Source organism: Phalaenopsis equestris, unplaced genomic scaffold (assembly GCF_001263595.1).
Source record: "Phalaenopsis equestris unplaced genomic scaffold, ASM126359v1 Scaffold000362, whole genome shotgun sequence".
Lineage (NCBI taxonomy): Eukaryota > Viridiplantae > Streptophyta > Magnoliopsida > Asparagales > Orchidaceae > Phalaenopsis > Phalaenopsis equestris.
The window spans coordinates 16,172-33,040 of NW_018164804.1; the positions used below are offsets into that span (position 1 = coordinate 16,172).

The following is a 16,869-nucleotide window of genomic DNA, read 5'->3' on the forward strand; positions in this document are numbered from 1 at the left end:
TTTCAATTTATAAAATGGGCCAAAAACTTGCAATGCTCGGTCCGTTAAACAAAATAAACGTTGCAAAGCGTCAAAAAAACAAATAAATAAATAAATAAAACAAATTTGGCATGCAAAATTGGGTCTTAGAGTTGAAAAGTTATATGATATTTTTAAGGGGGATATCCAATTTTTTAGATATAATTATTATCCTTCATGCCCTAATCCTGAAAAGCCTTAGGCCTCTTTCCGCACTCTAATGTGTAGATGTTCGACGGCTAATCACTGGAGGTCATGTCACCCACAACTATAACGACGTGGTTACCGGTGGTTAGTTATCCAGACGTTTGGTGTCTGGACGAAATATTTTCTTCTAATATCGGGGGATATAAATGCTACTTATTATAAGAAATGGTGGTTGGCTTGCGATGAAAGTTCTGTCAGGAGCTTTTACCACTAACAATGGATAAATAATTTAGCATTATATAAATGGACCTTCTAAAATTTTTTGAAATTAAATTGTTAAATTGCAATATAAATCTTATAATCTTATATATGAACTTATTGCAGAGGTGTTCATCAAGTGTGAAATAAAAATAAAAATAAAGCCAAGCCTTCATAATATTTGACTTAATTTCATCAAACTCAAATCACAAGTCACTCATTAAGATGGATTTAAATGGATTCACGCATCTATCTGACTCAATTGCATTAAACAGTTGCAGTTTTTACCATCGTTGTAATATGTATATAGAAAAAGTGTCAGCATAAATCTTGAGGAGATCTGATAATGCATACAAGATTGGGCATATCAAAGAAGGGCCCACAAATAAGAGACTCTAAAGCCCAATTATCTAATTGAAAGCATCCAGACCTAGACAGTTCAAGGAACCAAACGGTTCAAACCTGCAGACTAACTAGAAGCAATGTATAGGAAAACACAAGTCACTCCACGAGATAAAACCAATCCAAAGGGGAAGCTAACACCTAGGTTCCCTAATTCTATCAGAAACATTGAATAGTCTCCCCAAACGTCATAAAAAAATCAAAGAGATTAATCTTATGTCACCCTCAAGATTTCTCTATATAGGGGCAGCTACCTATCAGATTACAGTGATTTACATTTTGTCTAATAACAAAGCTCTGTCCTAACGAATGGAGCTCCTTTTCAGGTTCGGTCTTACCATTTATTGATCAACTGATTGCGCAAATTAGCCTTAAGGGGTGATCTTACCAATCCTTTGCTAATAAAAGGACAACCAACTGCAACATTAAGCCTATATGATCGATAGACTTTCAGACCAGTCTGACCAAAGAGCCTCTCTAGCTTAGCCAGCTGACATCGCCTAATTAGGGCTCATCAGTCTAGTCAGCTGACCCTTAGAGCAACTACGCTCTAGACTAGCATATATAAAATATCTTTAACCAGTACAACCCTTATTCAAGCAGGGGCATAAATGCAACATCACATATTACACAAATTTTTCTCTATAAATATGGAATCTTTCAATGAATAAGTTCTGATTTTCAATTTTACTAAGTTTAGCAAAATATAAAGATATGAACTCCAAAATTATTCTACATTAAATTTGACAAAGCTCAAAAACTTAAATATTTACAATTGCAGGGCCCATTAACAAGCGAACTTAACATAATCCATGTGATTAGGGCCTGTGGCATCACTTATTATCATTACTTATTAACATTATGGATTTGTGGACCTCGCATAAATTAAGTGCCCTTTTGTGGCAGCTTATAGGGTGCGGCAGCATTTTTAAAACACCGCCTCCCGATTTGGATATCGTATTTAGTCTAAATATTTTGTGCCGCGGCATTTTTCTATCGCGATTCTCTTCGTGATTTCGCAAGCCGGACTCCCCATGAGTCCCAAGTATGAATTTTGGGATTAGTAAAGAATTTCTATGCTGCCCCTTCCCATATCTCGCTCACTCCCCTCGCCCCCTCGCCCTCGCCATCTTCTTTGTCGTTTGCTGTGTGCTCCAGACTGCGGGTTGTTGTGCAATTCGGAAACTTCTCCCGCCATTTCTCCATTGAAGTGGCACACAAGGAATGGAAGGAGGCGGAGCGGCGTACAATCCTCAGACACCTGAGGAGGTCTTCAGGGATTTTAGAGGCCGTCGGGCGGGCATGGTGAAGGCTCTGACGACAGGTCTTTGCTTTGCCCTATCCCATCACCTTCCGTTTTATTTCGTGCGGGTTTTACTGTTTTTCTAAATTTGTTGCATACTCTCCTGTGCAATGTGTATTCTAATTTATAGTCTGCTTTCTTGTTTTGATGGTGGTGGTGCTGTTTCAGAAGTAGAGAAGTGTTATAGTATGACTCATATACCATATAGGGACAGAAACTAGAACGAAGCGGAGCGAAAGAATCTGTCCAAATCGGGAAGTTACGTTATATGGGTTGGGGTTATACGGTACACGGGTAATTTGGGAATTACATATTGTACTGTAGGTCTTACTCTAGGATTATAAATAGACTTGTTTGTAATCCTAGGTCTTTGAGAGAGTAGGATCCTTTATTCTGTAATCTGTTTTCTGAATATTGAAAGGAACTCGCCGCTCTGCTCCCGAGGATGTAGGCATCTATCTTTGCCGAACCTCGTTAAATCTCTGTGTTCTTTTGGATTTGTGTCGATTACTGTTTTTTCTTCGCCCTAATTTTCTCAATAAGAAGTTCTACCGGCTGTGTGATCCGGGTAAGTTGTATTATACTGTGCCAGGCTTTTTTACTAAATTTTTCTGTTTCAGCCTGGGAGTTTTTGAGAATCTAGCGACTAGCGAGAGTGATATTTGGGGTTTCGGTCATGGTTAATAGCTCCTCTTGCTCTCTTATGTTTGATTGCTTTCATTCATTTCGGTACCAAGGTAGGATTTTGGGATTTGCTAGCTAAATATTGATATTTCTTCAACTGATAGCATGCAGGAAATATCTTTTTTTCTTGTTGTTTGTTGGATTTAGATCAATGGAAAATTAAATTTTATGAGCATTTCATAATCTATGAATGGTGCTTTTCTCTGTCCACTTTTTTTTTTTTGTTGGTAACGAGAGATGTTACATTCGTTGTCTGCCGATTCTCTTTTTATTGTTCTCTTTGTAACATGTTTTTTTATATCTAAATTGGTATTCATGTTGAGATGCGTACACAGACGCACACAGAGCTGCACCAAGATCATCATGTTGAACACATTCTTACGGTAGTCTGTTCATGTTGTTGCTTCTTTGTAAACCATGGTTAATACTATGTTTCATGCCTTAATGGTAAAATGCTTTTATATTTCAGAAAAGGAGAACTTGTGTCTTTATGGGCTTCCTAATGAGACCTAGGAGGTGACCTTGCCTGCTGAGGAAGTGCCCCATGAGCTCCCTGAACTTGCATTAGGAATAAATTTTGCCAGGGATGGCATGGATGAAAAGGATTGGTTGTCACTTGTTGCAGTTCATAGTGATGCATGGTTATTTGCAGTTGCCTTTTCTTTTGGAGCTCGGTTTGGATTTGACAAAGAGGCCAGGTAAATTTTAGGTGCAAACTTGCTATTGTTGGTCACTTTTAATTTAAAAAGTTAGCATTGAACAAGCTCTCGATCAAGGCATATCAATATTTGAATTTAAATGCCCTTATGTAACTTGATTGGGCGGTCTCTCATTGGTAGAATGCTAGCAATAACAATTCCGAGTAATGGGGGATTTCACGATCGAGTCACATCTTACCGAGTAAGATACATTACTCGGTCTAATTCAAGGCTAGCATCTACTGCAATCTACATAACTCTCTTTGGACAGAAATGCTTTGCTTCATGCTTTACAAATCTAACAATAAAACTCCAACAACACACTAACTTCTAGTCATGTCCCACGGTAGGGAAGATCCATCGATGGATGAAAAGGAAAGGGGTTTTGATGTATTATTCTTATTCTTGCTAATCTGTTGGATTCTGTTCCCCAAGAATAGACTTTTTTTGTACTATTTTTTTTTTTGGGAGGTTCATTGTGTTCGTGTCTGTATGAAGTAATACTTGAGCTAAGTTCTCCTCTTGGCATAAAACTATTTTGACAATTTTGGTGGTCCGAGAAATTAGAGGTAAAATAGACATTATCATTTTGTTTATTGCATATATTTTTGATTTAATCAAAACAGAAGACAACAAATATTTTTTGATTTTTGTTTATTTGTATCTGTCTTTATCATTTTTTATTTTTTCTGATACTCACGAGAGTGTGAGAACTGTATGTCATCTTTTGGAAGTGATCTGTGATGATTTTATGCTTCTGCATTATATATTTTTGTACTATCAATAAGTTATTCTAAATAAGTTCCCCCAAACAGCTTTATCAGACAAGGGCATGAATGTCATTTATACAGTCATAACTACCAATAAACTATTTTGAATAAACTACCTCAAACAACAAGTTAATTTATTTTGATAATTATCAAATTATGAATAATCAACAGTTGCTTCAAAGATACTCTAAATAAGGTTTACTTCATAGGAATGTTTCGTCCAACCAATGTACAAGTCGGACTTTTCAACCTTAGCCAATAAAAATGACATTCCGAAATGAGATTTTAGAGAGAGAAAAAAAATTTCTCAAGCGTGTGGTCTGTGATCGGCCACGTCAGCTTTTTTGGGAAATTATGAAATTATTTTCCAGCGTTGCTTTCTGATTTGAAGCTTCCGAGAATAATTAAATTTAATTTTAACAAGTTGATAGAAATTTTTGCATACACACCAATCATTCAAAATATTAAACATAGTATTAATCGCTCAATTTTTAAATATAACATTTTAAACATTATTTTCATTGCAACTAATAAGGACTTGTACGAAACAAAACTATTTGATGTTGATGTAGTAGAACAGAGCAAATTTAACAGCTTTAATAAATCTTATAAATTTTGATTTATTAAGTCCTGTCGGCAGCATGATTTAATAAATCTCATAAGATTTATTAAATTCTTAACTTAAAATTATTTATTTATGACATGTTTGGGACAGCTTATAAGTGCGGCGGTGTTTTAAAAACGACATCTAACCGTTTGGTTTGCGCATTTTTTAAAAAGCTGTCTGCCGCGTTTGAGTTTTTACACTAAACTCAGACCGCAGGTCGTCCCCCGCGGGCAAGCTGTCCCAAACAGACCCTTAATCTCATAAGATTTAAGTTAAGTCCTACTTAAATTTATTAACGACTCCATAATGAAATTAATAAAATGTAATTTGGGTTATAAACAAGTCAAATTTGTGCGAGCTCGTGTTCAAAATTATTCGTGAACATTACGTTCTTATTTGACTTTATTTATGTATTGTTGTTCGAAATTTAATAATCATCAAAAACAATTTTTTTTTTATTTTCAAATATTAATTGCTTCACGTTGCTGGGATCCTCTTTTAACATGTATGTAAATCCACTTTTTGCTTTAATATCCGGTTTGGGTTTTTTTGGGGAAGACTTTCTCTTGTATTTACATATTCAGGCGGTAGCATTTATGCATACCATCCCTTTCTTAGATATTTAAGTTCCTAAAAACACTCATGTACGTACATATCACCTAATTCTTACATATTTAACATAACTAACACCTAATTTTTCTATTTTTTACATTTATACAAATCAAATGTTTGAAATCATTTCAAAAATACTATTACTTTATATTTTACATATTATTTATTTAATATTTATTTAATATATATATATTTTTTATTTTGAATCAAATGATCAAACTAAAATGAAGAAATTTTTATTTCTGTTCGATCAAGCTCAAAAAAATTATTATTATCTCTTTTATTTAATAAATAAATAGAACACTATTTAAGTGGGACCCGCCTCAAAATGGAAGATGATCTTAGAGTCGACTCAAGTCAACTCAGATCCCAAGTTTCTATTTACAAATATTCCATTCTCTTTCATCCATTTCTCAAGTGGTCTATAAAATATCCAAATTCATGGTAAATGGTAAAGCACAATTCTTATTTTTTATTTTTATCAAATTCAAAATAATTTAATTGAGGCACACGTAAATGCATCAGTTGAGTAGTTTAAGGGTCTGTTTGTGATAGCTGTAGCTTATTAAATAATCTGCTAATAAACTGATTAAAAATAATATGTTGATAAGCTAGGTGTGGTAGCTATTACAAATTTTTATTTTTTTCGAAAAGTCAGAGTGCTGACAGAAAGCTGTCACCGAATCTATCTGCATCTAGATAGATGCAGTGTGAAAACGTTTTCAGCATTTTCAAAATACATAAGCTACCAAAACTCAGTTTACCCAAACAGGTCAGGTGCGTTTTCAAAACTTCACCGTACCAAATAAATTGCCCCAAACAGGCCCTAAAAATAATAATAATATATTTGAAAATATCAAAATTTTCAGCAATCTGAATGTTATTTTCAATAAAAGAAAACAGAAGGAATAAAACTACTAAAAAAAGACGGAAGAAGAAGAAGAAAAGATGGAACGGAATGCTTAGGAATTTATGGGATCTCTTGCTAGAGTAAAACCATATTTACAAATTTACCACAAATGTGCATATGTGTAAGATAAATTTTAAAATTCATTTCGATCCTGACATTGTTTGAATGCCATCTTTCTTTATAAATGTTTTAATCTTTAACATCTTCATAAATTCTAATTTTGCTCTATTGAAAAATAAATTATTATTTTTGAAATTACATATGCAGTACCCGAAACATTACTATTTATAAAATCTGCCATCCAGGGGTTATTTTTGACATATCGAACGGATATATTTATAATGTGCTGCAATCAATTCATTGAGAATTTAATTTAAAAAAAACTATAGGCTGGGTATTATCGTGAATTTTGACATTTGAGAATTTGAAATATGAATGGAAGAAGGTGTTTGATTTGTAAATAGTAATGTTTTAAGTGTTATGTATGTAAATGCGCCTATTATTTATAAAACAAGTACCCAAACGTGATGTTTTAGGGAGGGGAGATGGAAGAGAAAATTGGACTTGGGAGATTTGGAGGCTCGTTGAAGGTTGACAATGTGCAGGCTCTCGCTGCAAAGGTGAGCTCAGAGATTCCAGATAGATATGTGAGGGAGGAGAGGAAGGCCGACATAGTCGCCCGCGACGAAGAAAACTCCGGCGAAGGCATCCCGATCATCGATTTCGGCAAGCTATACGATTCCGAGTACTCGGAGGAGGAAGCTGCAAGGCTGCACTCCGTCTGTGCAGATTGGGGCTTCTTTCAGGTTCATCTTTATGTTCTTCAAAGGATTTAATTCAATACGTCTTAATTATAGTGAAAGAGGCTGTTTTTTTTCCTTTATTTAGAAAAATATAAACCTGAAAATTATTCAAATTTTTAAATATAATATTTTGATCATCAAAATTTAAAATTTATATTTTTACCACTTAAAATTTTATTTTCTTTTGGAATATAAGTGCTAAATCTGTCATATTTAAAATTTTAAGTGATCTTTTACTATTTAATACTTGGTATATCAACTATATATTTATTTGATGAAGCACGAATCTCAAAATGATATTCAAATTGAGAATTTTTAGTTAAAATTCAAATCACCTGAATTATAATTTCAATAAATTTATTGTCAAATTGAACTTCCGAATGAGATGAACCCATTAAAATCATAAGTGATCGAACTGATATATGAAAGCAAATCAAAGTATATGAAACATAGTTGAAGATCAAGTGAGGATTTAAATGATTTTCAAATATTGTATAATTGCATATTTATAATCAAATCAAGCATCTCTATGAGATAAATTATTGCATATTTGGAGAATCTTAGAGTTTTACTTGCCTACAATGGCTCTCAATTGCGAAAGAAAATATTACGTCTGTTATCTGCACATCCGCACATGCGGACGGCCAACTTTAGCACTACAACTCGGCATGCATGCTAAGGTGGCCTTGCCGAGCTGTACCTGCAGACAACCGAACACAATGAAATTCATCATGAACTGATCATCTTTGATTTCTTAACCACTCTGATCATATAAGTAATGTTAAGCGCAGCTAATAAATCATGGCATATCCCAAGATATTATAAGCAAACTAAGACAAGACATTGAAGAGTTCTTTAAGCTTCCATTAGAAGAGAAGGAGAAAGTCGCTCAAATACCGGGCCAAATAGAAGGCTACGGCCAAGCATTTGTTCATTCAGAGGAACAAAAACTTGATTGGGGAGACATGCTTTTCCTCGCAACATTTCCTCCAAACATCAAACAATTGCAATTATGGCCCACTAATCCGCCTTCATGCAGGTACTAATTTTATGATTAATCTCATTAACATATCATTAGCAATCAAAAACTTTATTTATCAAATCTTTTTCATTAATAATGTTTTTAGGAAAACTCTTGACGAGTATGCAATGGAAGTGAAAAGAGTAGCTGACGGTCTCTTCAAAATGATGTCAAAAAATTTGGGGCTAGGATTTGAGAAGTTTTATGAGATGTTCAGAGGGGGTATGCAATCTTTCAGATTCAATTACTATCCTCCATGTCCATGTCCTGAGAAGGTCTTGGGTCTTTCTCCGCACTCTGATGCTGTCGGATTGACAGTATTGCTACAAATAAATGAAGTGCAAGGCTTGCAAATTAGAAGAAATGGTGGATGGCTCCATGTTAAAGCTCTACCGGAAGCTTTCATTGTTAACGTTGGTGATGCTATTGAGGTAATCAACCTAGTATTTTAAGCTATAAGTTCTGCATCAATTTTAAGAGTGTAAACTATGATTTAGACATAAAAATTTACTTGAACGTTGAAAATTTTCTCAAAAAATTAATTGAAATATTTTCTTGAATATTTAAACTGATAGGAAAGATTCAAAACCAACTTGGATTTCAAATAAATTTAAATTGAATTGACAATGTATGCATCAATGCATGTACTAAGTAACTATTTTTGCATGTATTCACATATTTTACATTTATGAATAATTATATTATGATTGCCTCGAAAGATGGAATAATGTAAATATGAATTAAAATTTATCATCATATTTCTATGGTTGCCGCAGATATTATGCAACGGGAAATATAAAAGTATTGAGCACAGGGCTATTGTGAGAAATAACAAGGAGCGGCTATCAGTTGCTGGATTTCATACACTAAATGTTGGTGATGTGGTGGGACCGTTACCAGAGATATCAAAAAGAGATAAGTTGCTTTATAGAAGTTTGCCTTTTGAATAGTATGCAAAGCTTATTTTTGCTAGCAAATTGGAAGGAAAGAATATTTTGGATCACATGAAATTGGATGAATGATGATGAGGATGAATGACATAGCTCTCCTACTTATATAGATGTCAAGGCCATTGAAACTTTGTAGTTGGTGATAAAATACATGTAAGAGATTTAAAATGTCTTTTATTTTTATTCTGTATTTTGGATCGCATGAAATTGGATGAATAATGATGAGGGTGAATGACATAGCCCTCCTACTTATATAGATGTCAAGGCCACTGAAACTTTGTAGTTGGTGATAAATAAATGTAAGAGATTTAAAATGTCTTTTATTTTTATTCTATATTTTATAGTTTATTTTGTTTGATCAAGTGTGATTTTTATAAAAAGCATGGATCTCACTGTGAAACCCCTCAAGTAGAATGAAGTCGAAACTCTTAAACAGCGATGCGCCTTTTGGTGTAGTGGTGAAATTTTCATTAGAAAATCCTTTTGGTGTAGTGATGGAATTTTCATTAGAAGCTTCAAAGTTAACAGTGTTCATTATGGAGCACTCCTAGTATGGGTGAATTCCTGGAATGTTGCACAAACGAAACCAAATTGTGATGCCACTAGGCCCAAGCAAACAATACATTGATGGGTGAGTGTCTGAGTTGTCACAAATGATATCAGAGCAAAATCAATTCAAAATTTTGAACTGTGTCATGTAGAACAAAATGTTATGCCATGGGAGCCGCCTCTTGAACCCAATATGGGACAAGTGCTACATGGCAGGAGCCTCTTCTTGAATATGCAGGGGTCATCTTTAGAATCCTATATGTTCGGTGGATGATTATGGATAAAAAAACAAGCATGGACGTCGACTGCTTAAGCGGGGGAGATTGTGAAATCTTTTAATCAGAATGAAACCGAACTCTTAAACATCGAGGTGTCTATTGGTGTAACGGTAGAATTTTCATTAGAAACTCCAAAATTAAGTGTTTTTCCTGAAACACTCCTCAGATGGGTGACCTCCTGGGAAGTTATATCAGAGGAGCAAAATCTTAAGGCCATTTGGCCAAAGTGGACAATATATTGATGGGAGAGAGTTCGGGCTGTCACACTCAAAGAGTCCTTGTAGTGTATAATTTGATCCAAAGTTAATATGTTTTAATTGAACTCCTAAACAAGTTCAAAATATAAGGTCATTTGGCCAAAGTGGACAATATATTGATTGGAGAGAGTTTCGGCTATCACACTCAAAGAGTCCTAGTGCATAATTTGATCCCAATTTTATATGTTTTAATTGAACTCCTAAACAAGTTCAAAATGGCATGATCAACAAATATATTATAAAGTATCACGTTTAAAATGTCGATCGATGCTTGAATCAATTAAGGGCTTAGACGAGACAACCGACCCAACTAAAACAATTTTTTTTTTTTTTTTCTTCGAGCCAAGTACAAGTTTTTTCCAAGATGGGAATATGGGGTTATTTTGCTTGGCACAATAAGCCAATAATCACATGTCACCCATGTGATTAGCCATCAACGCCTTTCTTTGAATTATGGCGCATAGCATATTTCATTGTTATCTAAAGGGTAGAAAACAAGCTATTTAAATATGTGAAAATATTGAATTTAAACTTATATTAAATAATTTAAAATAAAAACCAAATAGAAATATCAAATGACTATCTTAGACTTAAAAACAGATTTCGATCATTGATTTGATCAATTTTGATTAATTTGTTCATAACAAATGATATTAGAGTTCAAATTTAGGTGTACCCCGGAATTAAAAATCCTAGACAATTCATCCCCATTAAAGCCTATGAATACATGGATCTGTCGAAGATAAATATTTTAAAAACTAATCAATTGGCAAATTTACACTCATACCACAAAATTCTTATCAATTTGCATATCTAACACTTACAATTTGATATATACACTTAAAACTTAATGGTGCCATAAACCTACCAATGGAGTATATATTTCACTTTTAAGATGATGCTATTATGATAGTTTTGATGTGATATTAAAGATTCAAGTGATTTGCATGTAAATATGAATACTTACGTTTTAGATACATACACACACAAGAATTGACAGGCATGCATGTAAATGACCTTAATTAATTATGATTATTGATTTATTTTGACTCTTAATTGATAAAAATTTTAGTGTGTATTTTGATTATAATTTTATTGAAAAATATCGAGCGTCGAAGCTATCAAGGTTAATGCCGTTTGGAGTTAACGTCGACAAAAGATAACAGTCTTGCTTGAAGAATATTGAGCATCGATGGTGATCAATGATAATTGTCAAGTCCTGACATATAGAACATTGAAATCTCCCTCATAAAATTCTCCTTCAATTTCCTTGGGAACTCCCTACATGTGTAAAGAATAACAAAGTTGAATGATCATATGTTTGTCAAACGCGGCTCACAGAATGCTTTTGTAGATCATGTTTGGACTTTCAAACAAGATTCCTTGTATCATTGAACTATTGAAAAATGTAGTTCAAATGGTATTGAGCCCAAATTCAAAAGTTTCTGATTTGTTATCACATATCTACCTAGATGAATGTTCGTCTAGAATTATGCTGAATCAAATAAATTTTTTGTTAACATGTCGATTGCCCGTTATATTAGCATTAAGGTTGTCAAAAAAGCTCGTTGTTCGTGAACAGTTCGTGTTCGGTTCGTCGATGAGTTCGTGTTCGGTTCGTCGATGAGTTCATGTTCGATTCGTTCGATAAGTAAATGAGATGAACGTGAACAATTTTTTTTCGTTCGATTAGTTAAACGAACCAAACGTGAACAATGATGTGTTCGTTCGTGTTCAAATCGTTATTTTTCGAAATATAAAATAATTATATATAAAAAATTATGATATTTTAAAAAATTAAATTTTATAAATTATAATATATAATAAATTAATAATAATAATATATTAATATACTACATTAGTAATATACTAATATAGATATAATATAAATTAGATAATTAATATAATATATTATTTATATATATTAATATTAGCGATGTCAAACTGGTGACTTCACGAATAGTTTCGAACACGAGTTTATTTCAAACAAACTAAATTTCAAACAAACCCAACACAAACACAAGCTCTGTTCGTTCGTGTTCGATTCGTTTACACCCCTAATTAGCATAACTTTCATGTTTACCACAAGCTCTTTTTTTATTTATTTATTTTCTAAGGGCATCTGCATGGGAACCACCCAAACATTATATATTTACATATATATATAATACCTAAAGTTCCATGTTTACTAGTATAGTATTTAATCTTTAATAAAAAAATATCATTATTACTAGTTTTTTAAAAGTTACATAGTTTCCATGCATAAATTTATAAGTTTGATACTAAAATATTATAAATATAAATATTAAATTTGAATTGTTAGAAATATATATACATGGAAACTATATGGAATGTATTTAAATTTACTTTTTTTAAGTTCTATAATATGAACATCCTCTTTATTAGTTTCTTCAACGATAAAAAATATTAATTCTTTCCTCAGAAAAATTGTGAAAATAATCCAAAAAACATATATATATATATATATATATAATTGAATGACATGCATTAATTTTATGTAAACAGGGATATGTAAATTTGATTAGACTAATTTTACCGGATTAAACAATTTTTATCGGATATGTTTTTTTTTATTTCATTCGTAGATTGCAATCTCCGGCTAAGCTTAATTTATTATATGAATAATTTAAGCAAATTATTCATATAAATAGTTCATGAATAATTATGTTAATTAATGATTTATGTAGGATTATATGACATATGTAAATTAAAAAGCGTATGTGGCTAAATTGTTTTCTTAATTTTTTATTATATATAGTAAGTCAACAAGACTTTAATTAATACTGAGGAAACAGCATCAGCTTTCCCGGTCAAAGTTATCTTTTATTTTGTTCTCTTCTTTCCCCACATTTAAATTGTCATATTCATGAACAGTTTCTGATGCAAATCCCACCCAAGATCTCGGCTTATGTATGTATACATGTGTGTGTATGTATATATATTCCACGTGGAGACTCGCCCACCTCTCAAAGGGGTTGAACCAAACCCTCCTCTTGAATGGTCAACTAGACCGGGGGCAAACAAAGTATCGAAGAGGACCATCACTACCTTAAAATACATACACTTATCTATAATAATGACGCCTCCTGACATCCATAATGTCATTTTTTCATCAAGACATTATGAATAGATGTAACATTTTACTTGATATATTGTATAATTTCTTATATTTCATTGTGTGGATGCAGAGTGAGGGGATCAAAGAGAGCTCTCTTAGATTAGGGGTGTAAACGAATTGAGTCGAGCTCGAGCCACCCTTAGTTTGAGCTTGAGCTTGATTAATTTTATCGAGTTTGAGCTCGAGCTCGAGCTTAAGGGCCCGTTTGGGGCAGCTTATATTATGCGGTGGCGTTTTGAAAACGCACATGGTCTGTTTGGGTAAACTGTGTTTTGACAGCTTATGCGTTTTCAAAATGCAGAAAACAGTATTTTCACACCGCACTTATCTAGGTGCGGTGGCAGCTTATTGGTAACAATCTGGCTTTTCCAAAAAAAAATAAAAATTTGTAATAGCCACCGCACCTAGTGGAGAGGAGAGAAAGATGACACCGCCGCGCGAGAGAACGGAAATTTGGCGCAGATCGGTGCCATATTATAGAGGAAGCCCTAGATTCTTCTGATTGCGAGAATGAATCTTGTCCGTTAAATTGTCTATTATAAATAACATATAAAGTTGCATTTACATACATACCTCGCAATATTTATATATTTACATACTGAGCCCTAAACTTTCATATTTATATTTATACTATTCAAACCTTTGACGTATCTATCACTACGACTAACTATTCATATTTTTTTATTCCTAATATTTTATGAATATATATATCAAATTTTTGGTGTTAGCTTATAAATGTTTTAGAATTGTGTCATGTGTATGTAAATTGCCCTAACATAAATCATTGTACTCTTCCATGATTAGGGCTGCTAATTTACGAGCTCGAAAAAGTATTGTCTGTGATCATAATGAATTTAACATCAAGATGATTAGAATCAACATTCATTCGCCGTCAATAATTATATTGCTAACAGGATCAACTTTTATTGTCACATCAAGTTGTACAAAAAAATATTGTATCAGGAATCTTATTTGAATTTTTCATCAGGACTCCAATGAGGACTTGCCACGTTACACCTTAGTGAAAGAAATTAATTAATTTAACACATGGAGGGGTCTGCGTGGTAGACTCTGATTAGAGTCCTGATGCAATATTTTTTTCTAGTTGAGCAATAATTTTTTATTTAAAATGAATCTATGGCCATTTACAAAAATTACACAATTCCTATAAATGTCCCTAAAATATATGTACATAAATAAGAATTATGAGTTCTCTATGTAAATTTACATGTACCGCACTTAAGTATTTAACATCACAAACAAAATGATAGAATTGCTAACCTTTTAGAAGTGAAATACTACTTTTCAAGCTAGAGTTTATGACACTGCCTTATAAATAGTAATATAAAAATTTGGAACTTATGTATGTAAATAGAGAAGACTTATGAGATATCTCTGTAAAGTTCTCTAAATTTTAATAGTTTTTAATCTTAAAAAATGTCAATAAAATAATTTTTTTCCAGTGCACTTTATTTTTATTGAGTTATGAGAAAATTTGACATTTTATTTAGGTTTATTGCTCCCGATTTAAAAATAATAGTGTTTTTTTTTTTTATTTTAAGTTATTAAATTAATTTTCTAGTTTATTTCTCTGAACTCTCAAAATTATAATATTCACTTCATTACATTCAAGTAAAAAATTATTTTTATTGAGTGGTTAATAAATTGTCACAAATTTCTTCTATTGAGATGGTGTATACATCAAAAATACTGTCAAGAATCTCAAAGTCATTGGACAGCTAAATTGGAGGTCAGGCAAAGTGGGCGTCCTAGCACTTTACCACCGTTCGGGCAGGGAAAATTTGATTGATCTCTCGCAGCTAGAGACTCTAACGACGGACCACGATTGTGGCCCCGACCGACCGGGACGCATGCAGGAGCGCCCAATCGCACCAGATTGACTGATCCACGACGAATGAGATCGGTGTGCCACCTATCACCTCGACCAACAGACACGGACATCGGATGACACAATTGTCACTCAGTCGGTCGTCTCAGTTGACTGACGTCAAGCTAATTGGCTAGCCGATCACCCCATAATTGAAATTCAAATTGTAATGCAATATATAACATGAAATCCATACAAATAATTAATGTTTTGATCACGTTAAGAATGGTTTTGATGATTGTTTTATTCTTTGCGTAATTGCATAAAATATATCTCTAGAAATATAGAGCAAAAAATATTAATGATGGTACTGAAGATGAAAAAGGTGAGCACTGAAATGAGCCTCTCCCTCGACTCTTGTAATAATGAATTTCAGCGTTACTTTACTTTCTCCCTTTCTCTCATTCATCCGACTGAATAATATGTGGTGAAGATTTTTGTTTAACTCATATATATATATATATATATATATATATATCACGAATCTCGAGGCAACCTTTTGAGCAAGAAACATCCAAACTTTAATTAAGAGACATCCAGAGCTCTGATTTCAATAAACTTATAGTCAAATTGACCGGCTCGATGAAACAAACCCAATGATATAAAGACTAGTCTAATCCGAGTGAGACCAAGCTCATATTAAATCATTAAACCACTTTTGGAAGATTTCTGGAGGTATTTGAAAGGTCAAACAAATGTCAAATATAGCGAGTTCATAGTCGAATAGAGCATCTCTACAAGACAAATCTAACGAGCCAAAGATTGCTCAATTCTGACATATTTAAGGCACTTAGATATCCATCAAAAATCATCTAATCGAGGGAAGTTATCCGGACTGTTTGATTAAAATAGTTCATATTACTGCACTAATTGCACCCAGAACACTGTAAATAAAGTCTCACCCTTCACATGAGGATGGAGGCTTGAGAGAGAACTTGAGGCTTTGAAAAGGAGTTCATTCAAGTCCAATACAATCCCTGTTACCGCCGACCTCGATCGACCACTGTCGGCCACCGCCGACCTCCGTTGACCACCACCGACCTCCGTCGACGACCATCGTTGTCCGTCGGGGACCACCGCCAACCTCTGTCGATCACCGATGACCTCCTTCGATCATTGTCGACAACTACCACCGACCTCTGTCGACCACCGTCGGCCACCATCGATCATCGCTGACCTTCGTCGACCGCATCGACTGCAATCGACCACCGCTGACCTCCGTCAACAATCACCGACTTTCATCAATTGTCGTTGACTACCGCCGATCACCGCTGGTCTCCATCAGCCACCGCTGACTAGACGTCGTCAGTCGACTTTATAACTTGGAAAGCTAGTAACTTTTTCCCGTTTGTGGGACAAGGGATCTCTGTAATAATCAATTAATAATGGATTTTCGCAATTGGGCCAGACCCCGTGATTTTTTCACTTTCTGGGTTTTCCACGTAAAAGTTTTTGGAGTCATCACTGCTTGTTTCTCTTTCATATGTGTGTGTGTTGAATTCTCGTATAATGCTAAGATGATAATTCGTTACTCTACCGCCACGGATTTCCCTGCATGCATCAATATATGTATGT

At 33.7% G+C, this 16,869-nt stretch overlaps 1 protein-coding gene and 1 pseudogene across 1 annotated transcript; both read left to right on the plus strand.

The window, feature by feature from the left end:
- The first annotated feature begins 2,049 nt into the window (after nt 1-2,049).
- Nucleotides 2,050-3,514, plus strand: LOC110026287 (annotated as a pseudogene).
- A 3,420-nt stretch (nt 3,515-6,934) lies between these two features.
- Nucleotides 6,935-9,368, plus strand: LOC110026288 (S-norcoclaurine synthase 1-like). Its single transcript, XM_020727173.1, has 4 exons — nt 6,935-7,215; nt 8,004-8,251; nt 8,340-8,664; nt 9,010-9,368. The coding sequence occupies exons 1-4, from the start codon at nt 6,955-6,957 to the stop codon at nt 9,181-9,183; spliced, it is 1,008 nt and encodes a 335-aa protein (XP_020582832.1). The 5' UTR covers nt 6,935-6,954; the 3' UTR covers nt 9,184-9,368.
- The last annotated feature ends 7,501 nt before the right edge of the window (nt 9,369-16,869 follow it).